Source organism: Diadema antillarum, unplaced genomic scaffold (genome assembly GCF_040938485.1).
Source record: "Diadema antillarum isolate AM-2024a unplaced genomic scaffold, OU_Dant_1.0 seq00001807_RagTag, whole genome shotgun sequence".
Lineage (NCBI taxonomy): Eukaryota > Metazoa > Echinodermata > Echinoidea > Diadematoida > Diadematidae > Diadema > Diadema antillarum.
The window spans coordinates 13,269-40,989 of record NW_027272482.1 but is presented as its reverse complement, the minus strand read 5'-3'; the positions used below and the strand labels follow the sequence as shown (position 1 = coordinate 40,989).

General features: G+C 38.1%; 1 protein-coding gene across 1 annotated transcript; it reads left to right on the top strand.

Annotated features, from left to right (window-relative positions):
* Positions 1-27,431, top strand: LOC139712446 (uncharacterized). Its single transcript, XM_071624264.1, has 8 exons — positions 1-73; positions 12,345-12,519; positions 13,159-13,261; positions 20,837-21,005; positions 24,532-24,708; positions 25,322-25,600; positions 26,270-26,569; positions 27,307-27,431. The coding sequence occupies exons 1-8, from the start codon at positions 1-3 to the stop codon at positions 27,429-27,431; spliced, it is 1,401 nt and encodes a 466-aa protein (XP_071480365.1).
* Positions 27,432-27,721: the final 290 nt, after the last annotated feature.

Genomic DNA, 27,721 nt, shown 5'->3' with positions numbered 1-27,721 from the left:
ATGGAAAGTAAAACAGTGAAATATTCCTACAAGAAGAGACAGCCCAACAGGACGTCTTACAGTGCATGTGCCGGTAAGTTGTAACTGTGATGTAATATTGAGAACATCATGCAGAACATTACTTTAGACCTGTTAAGTTTTTAAAAGATGGAGTTATCAACACTTTTAATATGCTAATCACATATTCCTAGGTTCTGGAATTCAAAGGGCATTACGAAGACTTAATAGAGGAAATGCAGTATTATTATTTTGAAATGGACTCGTCAGACTTCAACCGTCAAAAAACAAACAAACGGCAATTTACCCAAGCAGTGAAAACAAGAACAGCAAAAAGTGAGATCCTCTATAGATAATAGCTTGACAGGGAATATCCATGAACACGTAATTGGATTTAGCCTGTTGCTTCATGTTGCCACATGTTCTTAACTTCATCACCAGCTTCCATTCCTTTGCCAAGAATAATTTTTAACCTGTTAATGTGGATCGTCTTTTACAAATTAATATGCATTATTACATTTAGAATGTCAAGTATATATGTGCATTGAAGATATGCCCCTCATGGCAAATATTGAAATAAAAGAAATGAAATAAAAATTGAAAAAAAAATGATATCATTCATCACTGATAGTAATATGGAAGCTTGAATTTAAAGAGCAGACTTCCTTTGGTTGAAAGCAAGTGAATTTAGTTACTCTTTCTAATGGGTTCCTGTTGAATAGGTGAGTTTGTTGATGTTTCTTTGTTTGTTTGTTTCTTTCTTTATTTCGACTGACCTCTACGAAGTCATTGTTTATTTTTACTTCTACCTTCCGTGTAGATACCAGTCTCCTATCTTCAGTTACAGGGCAGTATATTTTCAAACAAAAGAGCTATCGAAAAAGAATCGTCCTGGTTTTGTTTTGTTTTGTTTTGTTTTGTTTTGTTTTGTTTTGTTTTGTTAAAAGCCATTTCGTAGTTCGACTTTGCGCATGAGCAAAAAAAAAAGTCATTTTATAACAGGCATTGCATCTGTGATGCCATGATTTCTCATGTAATCATTAACAGTTCTTGCTAGCACATCCACCTGATAGCAGCAAATTGTTCATTAAAGCCCAGCATTTGGCAATAATAGTAAATAGTTTGCTCTGCATACAGTGCATACTATGAAATGATGCTTCCCTGATCGTTGATAGAGAGGCGGCTTCTCTGGTAACCAGTCTGGTCTATGCAAATTTATTCTTTGTTTGAACATGAATTCCATAAATTGCTACGTCGGGCAACCGTATGCCTCATATAGCTTTGAAACAAAATTTACATGCCTCAACCAAATGAGCAAAAAGAAAGGTCATTTTCGGAAAGGTTCACGTGAGCTAATTACGAAATTGCTGATACATGTACCCACAACAACTGAGATAAGCCCCAGTGCCGAATCTGATAAGCCACACTGATGAACGCCCTCAACGACCAGATCTTCAGCAAAATCGTGTCTGAGGAGGGCAGACGGAAGTCAACCTGCAATCATGCAGTCCAGTACGTCTAAGGTCTCTAACTTTCACTGGTAGTATTGGTGATATTACAGTATCAAAGTATATTATACTGGAGTATTGAAAGAAAAGATCCTGATGTTTTTCTATACAAGTCGAGATATCTCAACAGAGCGTATTTACCGCTCGTTCTACAGTAAAATCGTGTCGGAGGAGGCAGACGGAAGTCAACCTTTAATACAGTTCAATAAGTTTAGAACTTCCACAGGACATATTAGAAGTATAACAGTAGGGCCTATAGAAGTAAAATGTAATGGAGCATTAAAAGAAAAGACCCTGAAGTTTTTCTACAAGTCGAGATATCTCAACAGAGCGTATTTACCACTCGTTCTACAGTAAAATCGTGTCGGAGGAAACAGACGGAAGTCAACCTTTAATACAGTTCAATAAGTTTAGAACTTCCACAGGACATATTAGAAGTATAACAGTAGGGCCTATAGAAGTAAAATGTATATGGAGCATTAAAAGAAAAGACTCTGAGGTTTTTCTACAAGTCGAGATATCTCAACAGCTCGTATTTACCACTCGTTCTACAGTAAAATCGTGTCGTCGGAGGGAACAGACGGAAGTCAACTTTCAATACTGTTCAATAAGTTTAGGGCCTGGAAGAACTTTCACAGGACATATTAGAAGTATAACAGTATAGAAGTAAAATGTAATGGAGCATTAAAAGAAAAGATCCTGAGGTTTTTCTACAAGTCGAGATATCTCAACAGAGCGTATTTACCACTCGTTCTACAGTAAAATCATGTCGAAGGAGACAGACGGAAGACAACCTGCAATACAGTTCAATAAGTTTAGGGCCTTGAAGAAGTTTCACAGGTGGTATTGGTATCCCGGTAGTACTGTACATGTATGTCCACTGAAAGTAAAATAATCTGAGATATTCCTACAAGTAGAGACATCTCAACTGTGGTAGAATGTTGAGAACATCAGAACAAATGATGGACCTATCAACACCTAAATGCTTATCATATAGTGTCTGCTATATTCACAGATCATTACGAACAGTTAATAAAGGAAGTGCAGTGAAATAATTTCAAAACGGACTCGCCGGACCTCAAACGTCAACAAAAAACCGGAAATATGCCCAAGCAGTGAAAACAAGAACAGCAAAAAGTGAGATCATTATCCATATAGCTTGACAGGAAATATCCATGAACAAATAACTGGATATATCATGATGCTATATATACTCAGATCAGTATTTCCAATGCGCAATGCCGTGACTCCTTTTTATTATACACTATACTCTAGTTCATTAATCAGTCTCAATTTGATATCTCAATTGTGAAAATTTGGCCATTCTCATGAATAAACATTAAACACATGATATCTTTGTCCGTTTCTCACTTATCATTACAACAGAAGTTCTTGGTACATCCTTGAATTCGTCTCTACGCCGTAGCAAATCTGTCATATTTTCTGTATTTATTTATCTGAAGGACTTTTTTTGTTTTTTTTTTTTCAGCAATTCGATGACAATAGAGCAGTGGTGTTCAAATATGCTTCAGAAAGGATTTGCAAAGACTCGTATATCTACGCACAATTTAGGTAATAGAATTCTAAACTCCAAAAGCTTGAACAGAAGAAATCTGATTTTCACAGCATTCAAACCAAACTGAAGTAAAACAAGGAAATCAAGCTAAGTGTTTTGATCATGGGATGTAAAGCGAGAGACCAGTCAGCCCACCGCACGTTAGGCGGATGGATCTGGATCATGGAAGTTGTCTTTTCCGCATTTACAATTATAGATTGTGAAGATTTTGAAGTACGGTTTCTGTCATAAAGTACACTATAATACCTTTTAAATGATATATTGGTCACTATACATACGAAGGTACATGTTTGAAGTTATGGTGAAAAGAAGCAAAAATGTTCTTATTATTCTCTTTATTTTTCTTGACCTTTAATCACCAATATCTCCATTTGGCAAATATGGATTTATCGTTTTTTGCGAACAAACGCTTCATATATTCCCGGAGTGATATTGTGAGTATAGAAGCGATACAGAAGACTAACGAATGCTGAATTTTATTTTCCTCAAACATCTGGTTTTTGTTATGCGAAATTTTCATTCTTCTTTTTGAAGTCAACTAAATTAAGTATAATTACTTTGCATTGATATATTGTATTGATTATATGTTATTTATTTCTTTTGTTTTCATTCGTCATTTCATTGATATTTTATATCTGTTTGTATTTTTTGAATGCAATGTACTTAAGTTTTAATAGTATGTACTCACTATAGTATAGTTAATTATTTTAATCTTTATTTCATCCAGCAGGGTTCTCATGCTTATCCAAGACTCACATCAGAATGATCGGCAGCGGAGTGTGGGTTCAGGTCGGGATTCTTCTCATGAATATTTACCATAGCGGTAAGGAGTATAAAAAAGACGTTAAATAGTATGTTTATTATTTTGCACCACGGTATTATCACCCTTTTCGTGTAATTTATATAGTATTTTACACTAATATGAATTTTACATTGCAGGCAGCTCCAACGTGTGAAGCGGCGAAGAGATATGTGGGAAGTCGTGATGCAAATGGAATGTTATAAAATGTTATGAAAGACTGAAAATGGCCATGTTTGGGTAAATTTTCATCTATTCATGTTGTGTATCATCAGGAGTCTGTATTTATCATTTCTTTATTATCTTATTTAATTACTCAATGCAATTGCTCACTCCGCTTACATGTGTACTTTGTATTTCGGATATTATGTAGAACCGAAAGTGTGCATACGAGTCTTTTGTATCTGTGTTAAATTCATTAAGTCATGACTCAGTATCAATTCCCTTATACATTTTCTTTGTGTTCTTGCAGTTGCAATGACAGTGAACCTCGAGGTACCCTCGCCTCTCCGGGCTGGCCGTGAAGTCACAGCAGTGTGCTCAGGAAATTGTCCAAATATCGCCAGAACTATGCACCAGATCGTTGTATTGCAATCTTAAACATGCAAAAGCTCCGCTATACAGGATCCCTTTCGATCGATAGACTTTGTACACTTTTGAGATTGACGTATATTTCCCTAATTTATCAAAGAGTGTGCAGCAGATCTTTCACTTAACAAAAGCACCCTCATATGCAGAAGCGTCGATGGGGGGGGGGGGGGATGGTTCCCCCATAAAAGTGGGACAAACAAAAGCGAAAAATATAGCCACAAACGGCAGTTTTTGGAGTGTAAAATGTCAAAATTTTAAAGCTCGCTCGCTCCGCTCGCTCGCATTTATTCGCTATGCCATTCTCCTGATGTTGATGCTAGTGACTGACAGCAGTTGCGCCCGGTGCGCCCCCCTTAATTTCCAAAGCGAAAAATATAGCTACAAACGACAGTTTGGGGTCTGTACACAATGTCAAAATTTTGAAGCTCGCTCGCTTTGCTCGCTCGCATTTAATCATTATACCATTCTCCTGATGTTGCAGCCAGTAATTGCCAGCAGTTTTCGCCCGATGCGCCCCCTTAATTTCCCAAGCGAAAAATATAGCGACAAACGGCAGTTTTTGCACTGTAAAATGTCAAAATTTTGAAGCTCGCTCGCTTCGCATTTAATCATGCCATTCTCCTGATGTTGCTGCTAGTAATTGCCAGTAGTTTTCGCCCGGTGCGCCTCCTTAATTTCCAAAGCGAAAAAAATACAGCCACAAACGACAGTTTGGGGGACTGTAAAATGTCAAAATTTTCAAGCTCACTCGCACTTAATCATTATACCATTCTCCTGATGTTGCTGCCAGTAACTGCCAGCAGTTTTCACCTGGTGCGCCCCCCTTGATTTCCAAAGCGAAAAAATACAGCCACAAAGGACAGTTTTTGGGACTGTAAAATATCAAAATTTTCAAGCTCACTCGCTTCGCTCGCTCGCATTTAATCGTTATGCCATTCTCCTGATGTTGCTGCCAATAATTGCCGGCAGTTGGCCCGGCGTGCCCCCCCCCCCCCTTAATTTCCAAAGCGAAAAAATACAGCCACAAACGGCATTTTGGGGACTGTAAAATGTCAAAATTTTCAAACTCGCTCGCTTCGCTTGCTCGCATTCAATCGTTATGCCATTCTCCTGATGTTGCATACTGCCAGTAACTGCCAGCAGTTGTGCCCGGTGCGCCCCCCCCCCCCCCCTTAATTTCCAAAGCGAAGAATATAGCTACAAACGACAGTTTTTGGACTGTAAAAAGTCAACACTTTCAAGCTCACTCGCTTCACTCGCTCGCATTTAATCGTTATGCCATTCCCCTGATGTTGCTGCCAGTAACTGCCAGCAGTTGCGCCCGATGCGCCCCCTTTAATTGCCAAAGCGAAAAAATACAGCCAAAAACGGCAGTTTTTGGACTGTAAAATGTCAAGATTTTCAAGCTCGCTTGCTTCACTCGCTCGCATTCAATTGTTATGCGATTCTCCTCATGTTGCTGCCAGTAATTGCCAGCAGTTGTACCCGGTGCGCCCCCCTTAATTTCCAAAGCAAAAAAATGAGCCACAAACGGCAGTTTTTAGACTGTAAAATGCCAAAATTTTCAAGCTCGCATTTAATCGCTACACCATTCTCCTGATGTTGCTGCCAGTGATTGACAGCAGTTGCGCCCGGTGCGGCGCCCGGTGTAGCCTTTAAACAAGGCGACTCGCTCTGCGTGCCCCCGTATAGCGCGTTTACCCCACAAACCTGTTGGCCGGCGAGTGGAGCGAGCCGCCTTTATTCACTCGTTCATCAGGGATGTGTACTTTTGTCGTTGTTGTTGCTTTATATTCTTTGACAAATTTGCGTACAAATTTGACGCAGAAAATACACACGGCACCAAGGCAACCCGCGCGCGCTTGCTAACAAATTTATATTCTTTGACAAATTTGCGTACAAATTTGACGCAGAAAATACACACGGCACCAAGGCAACCCGCGCGCGCTTGCTAACAAATTTATATTCTTTGACAAATTTGCGTACAAATTTGTTAGCAAGCGCGCGCGGCTTGCCTTGGTGCCGTGTGTATTTTCTGCGTCAAATTTGTACGCAAATTTGTCAAAGAATATAAAGCAACAACAACGACAAAAGTACACATCCCTGAACGAGTGGATAAAGGCGGCTCGCTCCACTCGCCGGCCAACAGGTTTGTGGGGTAAACACGCTATACGGGGGCACGCAGAGCGAGTCGCCTTGTTTAAAGGCTACGCCCGGTGCGGCACCCCTTAATTCCTAAAGCGAAGAAGTATATCCACAAACGGCAATTTTTAGACTGTCAAAGTATTATGTCAAAATTTTCAAGCTCGCTCGCTCCGCTCGCTCGCATTTAATTGCTATGCCATTCTCCTGATGTTGCTGCCAATGATTGACAGCAGTTGTGCTGGTGTGCCCCCCCTTACTTTCCAAAGCGAAGAATATAGCTACAAACGGCAGTTTTGGGTCAGTAAAATGTCAAAATTTTCAATGTAAAAAGATTTCACCGTGGGAGGGGGAAACCCCCCTACCATACCCCCTTCCTTGCTTGCTTCGCTCCCTCACGATCTCATAACCGCTCCCCCTAAGATCAAATCCTGTCTACGCCGGTGATAGGCCCCACTATTTAGTAGGCCTTCGCAGTGATGTCGCACAGGCGGAGCAAGAGCTGAAATACCACGATTTAGTCATTCAATAATATATTGTGAATATTTCATTTTCTATTGGTTTTTTTAAGAAAAAAAAAATAACCAAACGTGTGCACCAGATCGCTGAATATCAGGTCTTAATATGCAAAATCTTCCTCGTGTGGGAGAGGGATACACCCCCCCCCCCCCCATACACACCCTTCCCCCGTTCGGTCGCTCCGCTCCCTCTCACAGATATTTCAAAAACAAACTGATTTTCCGCCGCAAGTCATCTGACAAGCAGAAAAAAAAAGTAACGACAAGAACAAAAAGTCTTCATATTTTTGCTGCCACTCTCCTCCCACTTTATATTTCTGCAAAAGAGTGGGACATCCGATCCCTGTAAAGTTTGCGTGTGGGGGGGGGGGGGGGGGGGGCACAAAGCTCCCCCCCCCCCCACCCCACCCCAAGGCTGCGCCGGTCCGGTTATGGGCTTGTGATCGTGGTGATGGTGACCATCCCCCCCCCCCCCACTCCTCAGTACGGATTTACGCCGTTGGTGTGGAGGAACAAGGACTTATTAATGACAACATTTGCGTGTGTCGCGTGTTAAATTGTCAACGACGCACATCTACTACTTAATTTCATGTTGGTTAAAACTTAGTATTCAGAATAAATGCAGATTCATTGAAAAATCTTTCAGTAATCAGGTGTGCGCCAAGGACTCGCATCCTCAGATTACAAGAATAAGTCTTACATCACACACACACACACACACACACACACACACACACTCACACACACACACACACACATACATAAGCACTATATTTATCTGCCCATGTGATTTGTGTGAGAAATTCGTGCACATAATATACGAGTCATTGGCATAGAAGGAATCGATTGAGAACAAATTGCGGGATACATTTTTTTTTTTCATTAACACGTGTTTCTAAAATCGCTATATGGGGCTGTGCAGTGTTTCATGTGGTTCTTTTTTGTTTTTCTTTCATTGACATACGTAACAAAGTAACGTGCGAATACTGCTACAATGACTGCTTATGAAATTGAAAGCACATATTACTATAACTTGCGTCTACTATTTATAAAGTATCACGACATGTAGAGGAAGTATATTGATATCATACACGTTGAGGACATGTAGGATGACAAAATGTCAACAAAACCCGTTAAATTGCCAGGCAGTGAAAACAAGAACAACGGAAAGTGAGATTGTCTACAGCGATAAAAGGCGTGATAGTGAACATCCAGTAACTAGTGTAGGTTTTTACTAATGCCAAACAAACCAGTATTGGGAAGCAGTCCCTCAATTCAACTTTTTGATTAATTCAGAAATAAATATTCATCTAATGTGTACATTATGAGGATTCCGTCATTCTCGACTGAGACATATAAGATGAAAGTTTTTATTTAGATTGATTAGTTTGAGGCCAATTTAGGCCATTTATTCGGCAAAATAGAACACACACAGACACACACATACACACAAAAAACATAGCAATAGTGGCGTTTACAATGAGAGCCAGGCAGCCTTGAAAGCATCTTGTGCCTGTGTTATAGGTTGCCTACACATGAAAATACTAATGCACTTTACAGTAGCAACATAATTATATTTTATCCTCCACTAAAAAAATCTTCAGTTATTCTTTCTTATTCACTTTTTAATATCGCCACTTCCTTACAGGACTATTACGCCGCCGAGTAAATACGCCCTTTGATGCCTACTCAAAAAGTGTCACCGGAGTGTTCGTGTTTTCGGCTTGTCCTTCCAGGTAGGGGCTACATTTAGAGGTCTCACAATCACGTCATAATTATTTCCCTCTTATTGGTATTTTGAGTTTGCAGATTGATGATATATGATAAACAATATGATACTACATGTGAAACTTGTGGGGAAGATTCGGAGTGATATAAAATGAAAGGATACGTTGTTTTTGATACTGGGATTTCTTTCAAATTATTTCGATACTGTTTTAATGCCTTATAATATGTCTCATCAAAAAGAGACTTCAGGATCATTAGCATCCATAATTCATATTTCGGTCTTTCAGCAAATTACAGCCCCCCCCCCCCCCCCCAAAAAAAAAAAAAAAAAATATATATATATATATATATATATATATATATATATAAATCAGCAACAGCAAAAACAAACAAACCAAAACAAAATATTTCATCCACTATTTCTAACTGAAACTGAACAGAAAAATACAAAATCTGACTGACGTGTGATTGTAAGTTTATGCTTGTCATATACCAACCACCAATATCGGACCAGGCTAAATCATCTATGCGAGATCCTTTTTATTTCTATAAACATGATCATTGAGGCCGCAAGTGTGCAGTGTTTCTTGTTTTGTTTTGTTTTTTTAATTCACAAACATACAATGTAAGAAGGTATACATCCATATACACGTATAATATGTGAATGTATTGCTATAATTACTTCTTGTGAAATTCAAAGCGCATATTCCTTGCATCTGCTATTTACAAAGTATCACGGCATTCAAACAGACTGCAGTGATATCATTTTCGTTGCGGACTATCGTGTATACAGACTGACAAACAAAAAAGTCAACAAAAACCGGTAAATTGGAGGCAGTGAAAATAAAAACGGGAAGTGAGATTCTCTATATCAAGAAGGCGTGGTGTTACATATCCAGTAACAAAAAAATAATACCAGTATATTGAGAATCAGTTCCTCATTTTCCATGTCTAGTTTGATTAGTTTAGTCATGGATTTTAATGTGGGAAATGAGAGAATTCGTTCGAGACACTTTTACTTCAAAGTGTTATAATCCACTAACCGCTTCAGGGTTGTTTTTCACTAATATTTCACCACTTACACAATTTCTGTGGTCTTGCTGAATGAAGACGCTGTTACATAATACAAAAACCTTTTCTTCTTGTAAAGAACTGAACGACGTAAATGCAATCAATGCAAAAACCAGTCTCATTTGCTGAATTTCTTTAGGATATGCTACTAGTTTATATATATATATATATATATATATATATATATATATATATATAACTTCATAAATGAAATCATGACCGATTTATTATGTTTTATTCCACCTTTCTAATCTTTAAGCATTTATTAGGAAAATTCTGTTTGAGCATGCCTTCAGATCATAAGCATTAAAGGTAGGGAATCCCATTTGCATGCCTTAAACGAAGAGTTGTAGAAACACAGTGGTATGTTGAAGAGAGTATCATTTTAGAAACTCCCATAAAGTATTGAAAGTGGAAGGTAACATTTAGTACATTTTTATTGACCGTTGGATTTTGAATTGATTTTTTTTTCGGGGCTCACCGTAAATTCCAGTACATTACTAGGCTATACCTTTGCAGACCCATGCACTGCATGTGTGTCCATCATGTATATTTTGTGAATAAAGTTCATCAAAACTTACAAACATTTCTATATACATTCTTGCCACCCACGCTATATGTTATTACATCAGCTCTTATACTTTTAGATTTGTGTTTATAGATAAAAAATACAGAAGACTGCAACAAAAAGGCTTAAGTGTGGCTGACACACAGAACTACTGAGTAGTTGAGTTTTGTGCATTATTCAAATTGTAGATAACTGTTGACTTCCAAATGTCTAAGCAGTGGCCTAAACAAGTCCACTGAGGTTCATATTCAATGTTTTGCTGCATTTTAGGAGTTCTGTAAAAGGTATCCCCTACCTTTAAACACCTTTAGCTATGTAAGATAAACAACCATTTTGTCGATTATTATGTCACGCAAGAAACATGTCAAACTGATAATCAACATTGCTGAATTTGATTTTCAAAACTGCGAGCTCAAAGCTACAAACGACAAAATAATGCAGTTTGAGCAGAATGCAAATGAATTTAGTAAGCTCTCTCAAGAAGAATGTGATGAAAGGGATTGTTAACAAGTATAGGGTAGATATTGAAATGAATGTCAATTATCTCTGCAAATTTTATGTTGCTTACACTTAACATAATATCGTCTGTTGAGAATGAGACGGGCGTTAAGTTGTCTTGAACACTATGGGTTTAGTGGCAACTTAACACCCAGCTATAGTCGAATGTATAGTTGCAAGATAAAGGAGAGATTAAAAACTAAACTCTTTAAATGCATTAAGATAAAGTAATCAAGAGCCGTGTAAAAATTGTGTGAGACGGAAATGAGACGGAACAGAGACATTACATTGCGCGGATGAATTTTGATGTACGATTTGTCTCTCTAACATACATCTAACCACCCGTGACTCAATAAAAACAAGGAAATTTAAGGCCGGATGACAAACCAGGATTGAAACCAACTTTAAATCATAGGACATACTCAAGTGTCTCCGGAAATCTGGAAAGAAATTCTTCTGACGATTTCCACATATTGATATCTGTGAGTATTATAGACAGCAGCAAGTATATGAACTACTCTGAGTGTTGACTTTCATTTTCTCTAACCACTAATTTTCCTTACGTATACTGGATACTCACTCTTCTTTTCTAAGTGAAAATACTGAAAGCGAATAAAATTAGGATGTGTGTGCCGATTAATGACTTGTTTTGCTGCTAGTTATTAACGATTTTACTGATTTTCTATGAAGGTATCTATTTGTTAATGCATTGTCTATATCGTGATATGATATGCTCATGATTTTATTAAATATTGCCATCTCTACTCCATCCAGAAGGATTCTCATGTTATCCAGGAATTTCATCAAAATGACTGACAGCCGAGTGTTTGTGCATGTCGGGATTCTTCTCATAAATATTCACTATAGCGGTAAGGAGTACCACTGATTTAATCTAGTTATTATTTTACATTATATGACACCATTCAATTTCCGTATATCATGAAATAAATCCTCATAGACAGCTACAACGTGTGAAGCAGCGAAGAGATTGGCGGAAGTCGTGATGCAAAGGAAATGTTATAAATCTTGCAAGATTGAGAGTCACTATTCATAGGCACAACTCATAATCTGGGAAAGTTGTGAATGAACATGAATTGACTTAATTACGCTGGAATTTATTCCATAATATCCTTGAGGCCTAATCTATCATTAAATGCACACTCACACACACACACACATCCATATATATATATATATATATATATATATATACATATATATATGCATATAGATTCCATTTTTCGTATACGTGTATATCATGACGTGTGCTATATGGTGGGTGTGTTATGTGTGTCCATTTATTCATGGCTCAGAAAGATCCCCTTGTTTTCTGTTATTGTTCTTTCAGTTGCAATGACAATGAACCTCGAGGTACCCTCGCCTCTTCGGGCTGGCCTTGAAGTCACAGCAGTGTGCTCAGGAACTGACATCCACGGCTCGGCTGCTCTGACCTGGTATTTGAACGGCGTCCAAATCGCAGACGGCTTCACCACTACCAGCGAAATCAGCCGAAGCGATGATTGGTGCACCTTTTCTGACTACAGTAGACTGACCGCTAAAAATAGCCAAATCAAATTGAAATACTAATTAACCTGTGATAGATGAATTCTGAATGTGTATGAGTTTAGAAGTTTGTACTCTACCTTGAAAGACTGACAAAATGGTTCAAAAAATGGAAATCACTCGTGTAAAAAGACTAACGTTTTCTGCCACATGGTTATAAGGGTTATAATTGAAATTATTGTCACTGTGCAAACGCGTACTCTCGATAGGTTAAAAAAATCGGCACAGACAAAAATACTTTAAAAAGCAAGACGAAAACCATGCAACATCTATCGAGCAACGTAATATGCAATGCTTTTCATCAAGTTCAAAGACCGTAAGGTTTACAAACACCAAGATATGCTGGGTGATAAAGACATTTAACAGACATTAACAGACAGATTGCGAAACGGAAAGCAATGGGGCAATTGAAGTCGGATGTCAACTTTTACCAACTTTGATGAAAATCGAGAAGAGTCAGATTTTAACACCAGTTAAGGTATACATTTCTCAAAGATACAGAAAAGGTACAGAGTTTGATCCCTTATCGATCTTACCCGGGTTGTAATAACTCCTGAGGATGTGTTATTTTCTGTCCATTACTAATTCTTTACACCTAGGGGCAGTGGGTGCCGTGAGACGAATGCACTGCGTAACATAAAGTCCACTCTGGTTTTTCAAACTGCCCCGACAAATGCGGAAACACATGTCCCGGATATACGGGTGAGTACATGAGACTTGAAAAGTTGAATACGATCCAAAATACATAATGCGTAGGCCTACAAGACAACACATTGTACCAGACACCAAGTGCGCGCGATATATCCACACGAGACAAGTAGTACTCCTGTACGACCGAAAGTAAGGCTATCTAGTATACGATATGGGAGTCGACACATAGACCTATAATGCACACGTCTGAATTTGAACTCTCAAAAATATTGATACACTAGCTGTATTCAGTTCCGATTACTTTGACTTCCCTGCCCCGGTCTTGTCTGTGTTGTTTTACAGTACTTTGCTTTTATTTGTTTATGGATTTTTTTTTCTCTACTCCGTAAGGAGGTGACACTTAATAATGATAATGATAATAATAATGATAATAATAATGATGATAATAATAATAATAATAATAATAATAATAATAATAATAATAGCAATGATGATAATAATAATAATAATAATAATAATAATAATAATAATACTGATAATAATAACAATAATAGTAATAATAATAATGTCTTACTTATACAGGGTAACCTCTTCAGTGGTGTCACTGCTCTACCAGAGGGCCCTGCCATTATCATTACCTTAGCGTTGCCAGGTACCCCTATCACACCTGGGTAGAGAGGAACATTGTGGGTAAAAACATCTTGTCCAAGGACGGAAGCACTGGGCGGGAATCGAACTCGGGTCCTCCCATCGGGAGTCGAGAGTCTTGTCCACTATGCCACAGTGCCCCCACATATTATACTTATAAAAAAAAAAGTTATTTCCCCTGATAGCAGCAATAATAGAATGTTTGCCTTCTACCCTATCAACCTACAATTTGCTTGCATAATTATAATAGACGAGGGATTTTTAAAAAGAAGGAATAAGGGACTTTGGTGTAATGCTTGAGACTAAAGGTAGATTATTGTTATCATCAATTTGGACGACGCTTTAAAATTCAGACAATTTTTTCTAATATTCTTGTTCCCAACCCTTATTCTCCCAATCATAATCACAACTGGAAAACTTCTGTAGGATAATCTCCATGGATATTACCCTAACAACCTTTATGAAAAGAACGCCTTTGAGACTTTTGACTCATCAGCTGTTGGCTTGTTTTATTTCATCTGTCCGTATAACATGGGAATACAGCCTAAGATCATACACTTTGGTATGGTACAGAATGTTGTACACCCAAGGCCCGTAACGATAGGGGAGGGGGTTCAGGGCGCCCCCCTCCCGTTTGCAACCAGCAAAAAAAAAAGAAAAGAAAAAAGACAAAGTGTGTTCCCTTTATAATAAAAAAAACTAATAAACAAGAAATTATCATTCTGTGTGAGGTGATTGCAGTGGTACCAGAAAATATATAAGCCTTTTTGTTTGTTTGTTTGTTTGTTTGTTTGTTTGTTTGTCAGGTAATTAAACCCGGAAGTGGTACCAGAGATATTTCTTGCGCCCCAATGTTAAACATAAACTTGAACTGAAATTCTGAAACCTCCAATTAAAACCCTATGCATATACGGGCCTGTGAGGCCCTAGTTTGCAAGTGAACCTGTCAATGTAATGTCACTCTAAAGGGAGAGCGGGGTGAAGTGGAACAAAATTTTTTGATTGTTTTTTCGTATAACTTTTCTGAAATTGAGAATGGGACACTCATGTCTCGCACCCAATGACTACAGATGTGCTAGGCCACATGATGTGTTGATACTTCTTATTCCTACAAGTCTCATATTTGTGTTATTATTAAATAATTTTAAAAATGTGTGAACTGAATCAATAAATATTGGGTGAATGAAAACGGGTGAATTTGGCCACCCACTGGTAGAAGACAGTGGGATATTATCAAAGTTGGACAAAGAGTAACTAGGCAAGCGATGAACTTATAATGTGAGTGTGTGTGTGTGTGTGTGTATGTGTGTGTGTGTATGTTGTTGTTGTTATTGTTGTTGTTGTTTTAAAGAAAGAAAGAAGAGAGAGAGAAAAAAAAATGGGGACTTTATACAAAAATGCCCGGGGCGATACTTACTTGAGAAACATTATAAAAATTAGAGATATTAATCAAGAATATTAAATATACAATGTCTCCACGAGAGAGCTCATATCGTTTCCACGAGGGAGCTCATGATGAATACTAATTCACCCATGCACAACTAATGTACACTCAAACAAATACACACACGCACACACACACACACCATCACACCTTCAACCACGCACACATACTAAAGTAGTATCAGGGGTCAACCAAAATGTATACGACATAAAGCACACTTTGAATTTCGGAATCTCTCCTAATTTTGTCACTGAAGATTTCCACTCTCTCTTCGACTTGAAGCCCGCTGGTATACTCACATCATTAAAACCACCACTATATTTATTTGTACAATATTTCTCCATTGTTTTGCTGCAAAATTACTTTGCTGCATTCATCTGTTTTTTTTTTCCAGTATCTAAGAAGTGGTCATCATACTCATTGACGGTCTTGATTTTGGTTACAGTTCGTTATTCCGAAGGTTCCTTATTCCGAAGGCTCTTTATTCCTAAGATTCGTTATTCCGAAGGTTCATTGTTCCGAATTTCATTTTCGGATTAACCAATCTTCGGAATAAAGAACCTTCGGAATAACGCCATAAATTTTCGGATTAACGAACCCTTTTTCACTTTCGGATTAACGAACCTCTGTAGGTATAGGGAATTTGCATGTTTCGGATTAACGACCCTTCGGAATAACGAACCTTCGGAACAGCGAACCTTCGGAATAACGAACAGCACCCCTTGATTTTATTAGCTTTTAGATTATCAGATTTATCTTACCTGAGAAAGAACATGCCAGATGAAAACCATGTGATGGATTTCAATAATTAAGTACAGCGTTGAGAAAATACAGCACATTCAGCTGCTGCTTTTCCATCTTTTCTCTTCGAATTTCCATTTTAAAAAATGGGGAAAAAAAGAGACACGTGAAGAACAATTTACAATAGAAAAATAGCCAAAAATAATACAAAGAAGAAAAAAAGAAAAGAATTCATTACATAAAGCTCGTGAGAGAAAAACAAAAGGAGTAAAGAGAAGAGAGAAATAACCTGGTGAGATTGTGATCCCTCCCCATCTATCACCGTTTACGCATAATGCATCCCCCTCCCCCCACCCTGCTCGATGGATCCGGAACATTAGTTGAAGCATGTGAAAATTTATTGAATGCTTATGACCAATGACAATCATTCATTCCAAAATATTGGTCAGCAAGGGAGAGTGGGGCATTAGCTGTGTACATTGGTTTGTTATTCTTGCTGCTAAATAGGGCAGGGCATTGTCAATATATACCTAGCCTCCCTTGACCTCGTATCCCATCCCGGTCAACACCATTGCTGGAAAAAAAAATAGATCCGCGAAACATGTCATAACATCACATTTAATGTATCTCTGGTATGTAAAATTTCGGTTTCAAAAGGTACTACATCCAGTTTCGGTTTAAAAGGTATACAATAATACACAAAAATATTTTAAAAAAAATTAATTCATTGAAAAACAAATGCATGGACCTGCATATTCTTATAGAGAGTGGTTTTAGTGTTATATCATTTAGCAGTATAGAAGGGGAAAATATCATTCCTTTCTGAGCTTGCTAAATAAATTATGATTATCAAAAAACACGTTTTTTTCTCAGAAATTGAAATTATTGATGTAGTAGGCCTACCTTTTGAATCAGAACTCTTCATATATTCTTCTTCTTCCTTTTTTTTTACGATAATGATACAGCTATGTAAGGTTCTCTTCTCTTACTCTCTCTCTCTCTCTCTCTGTGAGAGAGAGTTATACACATGAAGAGTTCAATAGCAAAACGTATTTTATCCATCATGGTCATCAGAGAAAATTACAATTAAAACGTCTGAAATTAAAGACAATAATAAGCAAAACAGGGATATTTTTATCATAACTTTGAATTAAAGGAAAAGTGGGTTAATGACAATAATATCCCTTTATGCCCCAGTATTGGAACTCACAAGGCCTACACATAGCGTGCTTAGTGTCTGCTAAAGTTATATAGCAGTGAATTCAAAAAGCATTTCACACTGAATGCAAAAAAAAAAAACCTACAAAAATAGTGTCATGAAAAATTAAACTTTCCAGCAGAGTTGTTGTAGAGCTGTTACCATGTGCTTGTACTCTGATGCCATAGGCCTAATAGGGGACAAGACCTGAAAAAAAAAAAAAAAAAGGAGGATGGTCGGCCTACACTTGGGACGATGGGGAGGGTCAGTCATTGTATTTACAATGTTCAACTGTAGAGGGCTCACCCATTTCAATGATCGCATCCGTGATTTATTATAATCCTAGCACAAATTTTTTTGATCAGTAATTGCAATACTTGGACGCCGTTCTGCTTGCTTTGGCTAAATGGTGAGTGAAGCAAAATTTAAAGTAACATCTGAAGCTATTATTTATGGACACGTGCATGGAAATTGAATGATCTTCGAGGGCTATACTGCTAAGCAATGAAAATTCTCGGGATATGATTTAGTTCTATTGAAACGGTAGCTGCTATTTATTGGGTTTGCATGTTTTAGACTACTGTATGTGGTATGGTATGGGCAATCACGCGTAGTGTGTGCAAACAGCATAGTTTTGCGCGCGTAGTGAATGTTGGCGAAAGGATCGGACGCTTGGAGAATGCAATGTACTTCAGTAATGGGAATGGGCGAAAGAAAACCGGTGGAATAATGTATGTAATAGGCCTAAGTTAGTAGACCAAAGTTGATGGCAGGTTTGGAGATGGTTTTGTGAACGTGAGATTATAAACCATAAGAGGTTTGACTGAAATTCTGTAGTGATCATGAGGGTATAGACATGAAATCCATCGAGATCTCGTCAGGAGGAATGTAAAGTAGGCCTACTAAAGATCAATCGAGTAGGCCTACGGTTATTGCAAAGGAGTTGCAATATTATAGGCTAGAGAACTGCTCAAATTAGATAAACTCGACTAGGGTGGGTCTACGTAAATTATTACGTTCACAGTTCCAGTTTGTGTGCGGAGTAAAAATTGAAAATTTACAAAAAGCATTTTGAGGAACACATTCTTTTCGAATTTGGTATGAAACGATACAAAATAAAACAAAGGTAGGTAGGTTGTTATGTTGTTTGCAACAAAGAAACTGATTTGACTAATGTTAATTTACACATTAACTTTATACTAGCGAGCGTGCATTTGAGTGTTTTGTACTACCTACTACACACACGCTATTATATGCGCTACACTACGTACGTGTGTACACACGTACGCAGCTGGCTACTGAATGCGACGACTACATAACACGTCGATGCTGTCGAGATCTATGGCAGTTCATGTGAAAATGTTATATGCCTATTTAGCCATGAATGCCACTTAACCACCATTCGTGGCTGAAGAGTATAGCTTCCAAAATCGTTGTTTGCCCTTTTTTGTCGATTGGAAGTTCAGTCGTAAAAATCGGTATTTGTACCTACCTTCCACCGCGGTACCGCTTCACAATTGACTTGCCTGATATGGTGGGTTGTGTAGCCTAGGCCTATCTGTTGTGCTGCATAAGATCGCGAGAAAGACTGTAACTCGTGCATCGTTAGTGCACTTTTCTATTGAAGTATTAAAAAAAATAAATATGACTCTACATGATCATTTGTTTGGATTGCTAACTCATACACTGTAGGCCTGTTATGATCATTATCAATCCAGTAATAGTACATGTACTTTGACTACGTTGAAACTGATGCGCCAGGTGGTTTACGAGCGTAGTATACATACATGCACATTGTGAATGCTGGGCAATCGTAACCCCATAGAACTCAGTGCTGTAGAACTATCGCAAGCGAAGCGACGTGACAGCTAGCTAGCTAGCTCAGTCTGTTTTCAGTGGCACGGGTGTGCGCGCGCGCACGTACTCGTACACGTACACTGTATGTAGCTACGTAGCTACCTTGCGACGGTAGACACACTGCTGATCTACACGACAGTGTGTAGGTCCGTGAGATACACACACACACACACACACACACAGCGCGCGAGCTAGCTGCATGCGCGCCATGTGGCGGCGAATGCGTGTAGATTTACATATGTATGAGCGTATTTGCTCGGACGTTACTATGGTTGTTGCATACGAAGCCACGCCTAACACGTTCGCTGAGATCAAAAAGTTATTGCAAGGGGTATCTTCTAGGCAATATCCCCGGTCCAAGACGTGGAGCTAGCGAAAAACCGACCTCACCATCGGATTCAGCACATCCTAAACTACTCGCATGCCACACGCTGGTACAAGCAGTGTTGCCAGATGGTGATTTCGGGAACCAAAAAGGGTGAAATTTGGTGATTTTTGATGTTGTTTGGTGACAAAATTTTAGCCTGGTAACCAAATCAAAATCTGGTGATTTTTGGTTACTTTTTGGTGATTTTTGGACCAATGAAAAATAATCACACTAATTGAAAACAAAAATGCATTTTGCCCAAAGTTTTACCCATATTTCCTGTAGAAACATAACATGTGCCCCTTTTTTGTCACTCGACACACACAAACACTCATATATCCATACACGTCGTACAAATGCATCTAGTGTGTGTGACTACGGCGCGCCGAAAGTTGCACCGAGAGTCGCGCAGAGTGTTTTTGGTAAAGGTTTAGTGACATAATTTTGTCTTGAATTTGAAGCCTTACCTACGCTATGATGGATACCGTACTTCATGTTTAATAATACATGTAATAATAATATGCGCAACAGTTACAGGAAAAAAAAATGTAGGACCTAGGCCTAATGACTATATGTATACGGTAGCCGTTACGCCTGTTTAAAGTTCTCACAATCATTAGGTTTGTGTTAGTGTGTAACATTTGTTTTGTACGGACGAGAAACAATTCGACATCATTTCTGTTTGTTGTTTTAATCTAAATGTATTTTGTTTTACCCGTTTCAGGGCGGTGTCAGAATGTTGGAAGTTTACAACTTGGGAATTTGACGTGTTGGTTGTACTGTTAAGAAAGGACCTCTCTCATTGTTCGTGTCAGAGGTGTCGTTTACTTTCTAGTTGTCTCAGTCCTCAGAAATGTTTGTGCTTTGTTTATTTGTTTGTTTGTTTGTTTTTTTCTGATGTCGTTCCTGTGTCCTGATCTGGTGAGATGTCACTACTATAAACATCGACCTAAAGACCTACGACACGCTCACAACACCAATACTCAGATTATTATGTTTGAATATGAATTTTTTTCACACATGAATGATCACACAAGCCTGTAAGGAAATGTACGGCTGTGTGTCTGAAGTCTTGAGTGTTGTGTGCATATTTTACCATGTGTATCAAACCACACTGTAATATGTCTTATCTAACTCATAAGCAATTCAACCTTTGCATGTCATTTATGTGATTTTCATATTACCATTTATCTATGTATTTATCTTTTTATCTCATGTTTATTACAGTGAGGCTGGTTGGTGGATCAACCCCAAATGAAGGCCGAGTTGAGATATCGTGTAACGGGCAGTGGGGCACGGTGTGTGACGATGTCTGGGATATGAGAGACGCGCACGTGGTGTGCAGAGATCTCGGCTACTCATCGGCCTCAGCTAGTTATGGGTCATCGCACTTTGGGCAGGGATCTGGACCAATCTGGGTTGACTTGGCTTACTGTGATGGAACGGAAAACTCTCTGGTTTATTGCCTTCGTTGGCCATGGGGATGTGATGCTCTACTGTACTCACAGTAAAGACGCCGGAGTGAGGTGTGAAGGAGACCGTAAGTTTGATTCATTTATTCACGTATTTCATAATGTACTGAGTAACTCAGGCCAAGTTACAGAAATGAAAATAATAAAATAAAAATCTAAGATGAAAAAAAAATGATTTAAAATTGAATTAAAGAAGTTTCTCGCTCGAGTTTTGCTTCTTTCTTCATCTCTCTCCCTCTCTCCCTCCCTCTCTCTCTCTCTCTCTCTTTATCTTTAGCCAATTCATACAGTGTTGTATGTACGTCAAAATCAATGCACAATCTAGCGGGAGGCACAGTGATTGTGTAGTGTAGTTTTGCATCGCCACACAAATTTCAAACATGCACAAACTCTCCCTAAATATTTTACAAACCAAAGTCCCTACATCTGAGAATACAAAGTCTGGTAAAAGTTGGATATTTGCTGTTAATTTTGTCACTTTTAGACTCATTTAAAAATGACTGTACTTCGCTGCCGTGTACGTGTACACTACCGCACTGCGGCCAACTGTTGGAGTGCAGCTAGCGCAGAGCTTCAATTCAAACCATCGAGTTATTTTAGAATGGGTAAAAGTGTATCCGAAAAATTGAACTTCTCCAAGGCTTTTACAATTTCAGATGTGGTTTAGATTATAAAACATTTAGGGCGAGTTTGTAGATGTGTGAATAATATTATCATAATAAATATGAGGCGATACGAAACTACAACTTGTCCTACTTAAAATACAACCATGAATGATCGCCCGGCCCAATGTCGGGCACGAGTCCTGGGGTGGTATTCTGAAAATCTTCCTAAATTTCTTTCTAAATATTTTCCAGAATCCTAAGGCACAAAGTTATGAAGTGCTTAAAAAAGATAAGACCATTCAAATCTAACACCCGGGTCTGACACGTGATCCCAAGAAATTCTTACTGTAAATTGAGACATCCTTATCCCAGCCCACTGCAGTTTCTGATATCAAAATCAACATTACTAGTCGTCGCTTTTGAAAAAAAAGTAACCAGTGCAGTGACATTATTATGAAATTCAAGTGACAGCAGGTTAATAACAATTCGTGTTTTAATGTAACTGGAATACCCATGATACTACACAGTCCTAAAACATGAACTTCTTACAAGGAAAGAAGCATTCAAAGAAAATGGCTGACTTTTTGTTTGTTTGTTTGTTTTGTACAAAAGTAAACAAACAAACAACAAGGGTTAGTTCTAGTCAGTGTATACAGCACACGTGTGTTAGGCTACGTTGACGGTATGTGGCCGGCTGACCGGCTGGATACATCCAGCTAGCTACACGATCGACCAGCGGGCCGGCGGCCGAGGGCAGCGCGGCGGCAAACGCTTCCAACATGCCTAGTACATACATACGTCATTACGCCTGTTCGCTTTCCGTATGTAGGCTTACAGTACAGCGAGTACTGACTGAACGTTCATGGATTCTTTCAGAGAATTTTATGCACTCACCTCAATTTGTATAGGAAATCAAACACCCAACTTGCAGTCTCCATTACTTAGAGTAACATAAGTAATTACTTACAATGTTATAATTCATACCAGAGAGAATTCTCTGCCTCGCATATTACGTGTTTGTATGAAATGGCGCCCACTACGAAATGTATAATCTTTTCATACTCACACAGCCTTTGAAAGTCTTTATAATGAAGGCGGCAATTCTTTATGGGGGAAACATGGGTAATCTTTCCTCTGTAATGTTGCATCCTTCTGTTTGCTATAGCCGCTGACATGATTCTTTGTATATCTTGCTATATCTTAGAAATAACATTGATTATTATGATAACGTACTTAGTACAGGTTTAAGGCTCTCCTTATTAGTCTTCCTAAAATTATTTTTTAAGTGCGTTCTAGAATACAATGAACCAATTTCTTCTTAAAGTCAGAAAAGTGCATATCCTTAGAATTCATCCTTATTTGAATATTCTATGTTTCTTCCTGCTTAGTTAAAGAAAGTAAAGAAAGAAATGTTTTCAGAATATCACTTAAGAAAAAAAAAAATCTTGACATAGGTAGAAAAAATCTTCCCAGGAAGGTTTTCAGAATACCATCCCCAGTACATAATATTTTAAAACCAAGACAGCCTGGCTCTTAATACACCTGTACGAGTTTGTGGAACAACTTGTCCATTCACAACGTAATTGTTGATGCTTTCTAAACAGCTAGTAAATAGACACACTGGTGCAATATGACAATGCAAAGTGATCATACATTGCAAAACATATGGGAATTTCCGATTTTTCTCCTTTTTTATCTGAGGCTAAGAAAAGTAAATATCGATTTTTTTTTTAATGTTTTCATATGTGATGTGAAAAAAATGGTGAATACTAAACAGCAACAACAGCAACAACAGTAACAATAACAAGACACCTGAATGGAAAAATCTGATGGGCGCTTGGATGAGAAACCTACCTTCTTCTTTTTTAGGCCTCATATTCATTGAGCATATAAAGGTGACACATGTGTGGGTAGATTATTATACACTAGCACCAGATTTGTTGTTGTTGTTTCAACCAACACTTTTGTTACAAGTCGATTTGAGATACTATTTCCCCCTATTTCTTACTTTGAATACATTTTCGAGCAAATCTCGACAGTTCTGCAGTCATAAGAAAATAATGTTTGTCTTCAGAGATTTGAAGACACACTTGACAGCAATATCTCTTTTTTTATTTTCAAATTATTATAATTTGTCGAAGACACACCTATAAGGAGGTAACTATAACATCTTTTGTACTACGATATATATAACCCATTGTTTATGAGTGTCCTTAGTTCTGGCATGGCGCATTGATACATTTTTATTGCGTGATGAAGTGAACCACTATGTATAGTCTACGCCTATTGAGGTTAAGTTGAAGAAAGCTTCAGCCATGGCGTCTACCATGTAGAAGATCAAGTTGTTTCGTTTGAAACATCTGTCATTGTTTCTGGAAGTATAGTTTAGCACTACAAGAATTTGTAAAACCACAAACTAAATCATCCAGGGAACCTGGATGTTTATCATAACTTCTTGAATCCATTGCTGTCACACGCACACGTGCCATTCATTACTAGTAGGTCTACTTCCGTTCTGCTATTCAGGCCTGAAGCTATTTCCATCGACAACCGTCCTAAGACAGGATTGAGAAATACTTGGTTCAGATCAGTTTTACGTCATGTATGAAGACATCTTTATCACTCGTTCTTATAATGGAAGACTTTCTTAATTCTTCTTCTTTTTTTGTTACCGTGCATGACAAAGTTTGCATTGTTTATCATGTTCTTCTTTATGATATCGTTGGTTCATATACTTTTGTTCAAGGTACTGTCCTTGTCAGATGAATGAAAGTTAATCTGTAAATGTGTGCCGCTTTGAATCTTTTTTATTCTTTTAATGGAAATGGATAAACTATTGAATTGAATATAATCGAAAGCTCTCTGAAATAAGCAAGGTCTAAACTTCCAATGATAAATGTACAATAATATGTCAAAGATAAATCTTCTGATGTTATTCAGACTCATTACAGTTCCTTGGTTTTTATTTTTCTGTGTTTCTCGTGTGAAGGAAGCGATAATGCAGTCAACGAGTCTGTTACTTCTGGTCTTGACTACCGTATCAATCGTTTTACATATTACAACGTTAGTAGCGAACTGACGTTCACTCCGACCACATCTGACAATGGGGGCGTACTTCAGTGTCGTCTCATCGGCAGTGAACGGTCTCGAACCTTGGATGTTCAACGTAAGTACAGCTTTAGTTCATTATCTGATCTATCGGGACCTGCATGCAAGTCAAAAGGATGTTATGCTCCTGTGTACGGTCGTATCCGAGTAATGTTGAAAGCTATTCTGGTTCAGATGCAGACACGAGATGATGACGTCACCACCTAAAATTCATGAGAAGATAAGAAATGCTCTTAGTGAGAGTAACCTTGATCCTTCTACTATTAAAGAAATAGAAGAGAAATATCCACAGATATTTCTTATGATAAACGCAAACAAAAATTGTGTGAGAAATAAGATTGCTGGGAATTAGTATGAAGACACACATGGCACCCTCAGTACACCAAAATAATACTGACTGCTCGTTATCTGATAAGAGAACTTTGGAATATGTGTCACTCTTATGCCTGATAAGCATGTTTTACTCTCATTCGTTTGAAGATGAACAGTTGCCTGTTACGTCATGATGACTATTGTGACGACTTCATGATATACCCCGAAAGAGAATTATGTTAAAGTAAGTCCTGCTTTTTTGTTTTAACATGTCATATATTTTGTCGATGTTTCTGGATAAATTGTGAATATGAGAATGAGTTATAATCTGTCTACATTTTATCCTTGTCACGTGGCAGATGCTCCAGCAGACAATATCATCTTGATCAAGATTGTTGACGAGGACGGACAAGAAACTGATGGCCTCAGGATCACGTGTCACGTCCACCCACGTGACCAGCCATTTCCACCAATAGAAAATTACGAGATTGCAGTGAATGACGTCATCGAATCATCTTCAAGCTCCCCTTCCTTGATCCTTGAGTCAATTCCGAGTGAATGCTTTGAAATCTCCTGCACCGGTGTCAACGACATCGGAATGACGAACGCTTCAAAGACTTACTGTCCAAGAAGCGACGGTAAGACGATAAAACTTTCCATAATATTATTATGTTATGCAAAATTTCTTGAGACCACTGCAAAGAAAGGTCCATTTGAGTTCATACACACATTCTCTCACCAAATCTACATGATACTAGTAACCACTTTCTCTCTGACGTATTGTTATATTTACTAGACAGAAAGGTGTTTTTTTTTTTTTTTAAGATTGATCCATCTCAATCATCTACATACAACAGTTCTAATTATTCTATTGATAATGATAAGGGCAACACCTTTATCGTTGATTCTTCCAAGTGAATTAAGTATACACATTAGTCATGTTGTAAACAATACAAAATACAATTTAAAAAGTCGTGGCACTATGGATATATTTATTTTTTTTTACATCATTATTTTGTTTTTACCCTAAACCTTTCGATCAAATAGTTTTAATGACAATTGACCTAATAGCGATAATGCAAGAGAGTTATTTTTTTTTCCTTTAGTACTGGAAGGTTGCTTGAATTCACAATTGTTTGAAGTTATGATAGGGCGGGCTTTCTCTTTACATGCCTTGCACCAGTTCCCAATATTTGTATTTCTAAATATGTCACGTACCGCAATTAATCATGAATAAAAAAAAACAAATAAATAAACAAACAAACAAACAAACAACAAAACACATTATTTAATTTTTGTATGCTAAGGCCAGGCGCCCCCAGCGAGAAACATCCTCTCTATCGAGATCCAGGAGATCAATGGGGAAGGAAGCCAGGTCATTCTCGTTATCACGTGTCATATTAGTCCCGAGGACCAGTCCTCCCTACACCTTCACACATACACCATCGGAGTCGACAACACCACTCTCTCCTCGTCCAGCAGCGCCTCGGCTCTCTTTAGACCACGCCCACACAACAGGTGCATCAATGTCACGTGTTCGGGGACGAACGGGATTGGTTGGACCTCTACTAGTCTTGGGCATTGTTCGACTTTCGGCTCAAAGAGAGGTTAATCTACTTATCATATAAATACTGGACTCATTTTTATTCCACTCTGGACTGTAAACATGGTAAAACGGCAAGCGGAAAAAAAGGGTTATGTGGAATACTCTGTAGTATGGATGAAAGCTTCACTCTTGTATAACTATGAAAGAGTTGCGTTGGAATAAATGGGTGGCCCTAGTCGGTGTGCTGTCCACTGGGGTACATAAAAAAAAAATAAAAAAAATCACAAATACCATCGGTTAGTGAATATGTGCATGATGGTGCGTGATGAAATCTGCTGTACACGGATATACGGGATGAAGTTGTACACATTATTTGTTACAAGGATTCCCATGATCCGAGCCGGGTCACCCTACTCACTCCACGGTATCCCAGGCTAGAGGGGAGCTTTAATAATAACCATCATCCCTGCATGCTAGATTTTAATTATCATTGTAAAAATACATTTTTCTTTATTTGTATAAGCTGTAAGTACCTTGTTAGTAGGGCCTACCCAAACAATGTAACCGAAACAAATGTATTATTTTTTTCTTCGAAGATTTCACCTTCATTTTCTCACCCTTATCATATTGAATATAATTATAATAACATTATGCTTCATTATAACAATACATGACCGAGATAAATCACATGATAAATAGACGTGTGTGGAATTATGATCTATGGTCGTTTGCTATCGAAAGTCCCTTCATTGTGTTCTGTCATAATACTACGGTCATGATTTTGATCTTGCCATCCAGGTTCTGGTCCAGGTGTTCTCCAAAGGTCGTCGACTACGTACGTCCTGCTCGTCACGGCATTCTTCATGTCGATGATGACCTATGCCATCGTGGTGATGAAAAGAAGAAAAATCATAATCTTCTGAAGAGGTATATCTCTCTTCTTCTTCCTTTTCTACGACAATGTGCATCATCTTTTCCTCGCATTAATTTCTTTTTGTTTATACCGGCACTCCCCCTTTTTTTTTACTTCCTCTTCAAGTTTTTTTTTTTTTTTTTTGCAAACTATGTTAACCTTTAACCTCTTTGTCTCCATCTTCTTATTCCAATTCTTCTTCTGCTTCTCTTTTCATTCTTATTCATCGTTGGCATCTCCGTTTTCTTCGACTAATTTTAGTATTTAGTCTTGTTTAAATGTCCTTCATTGCCAATCATT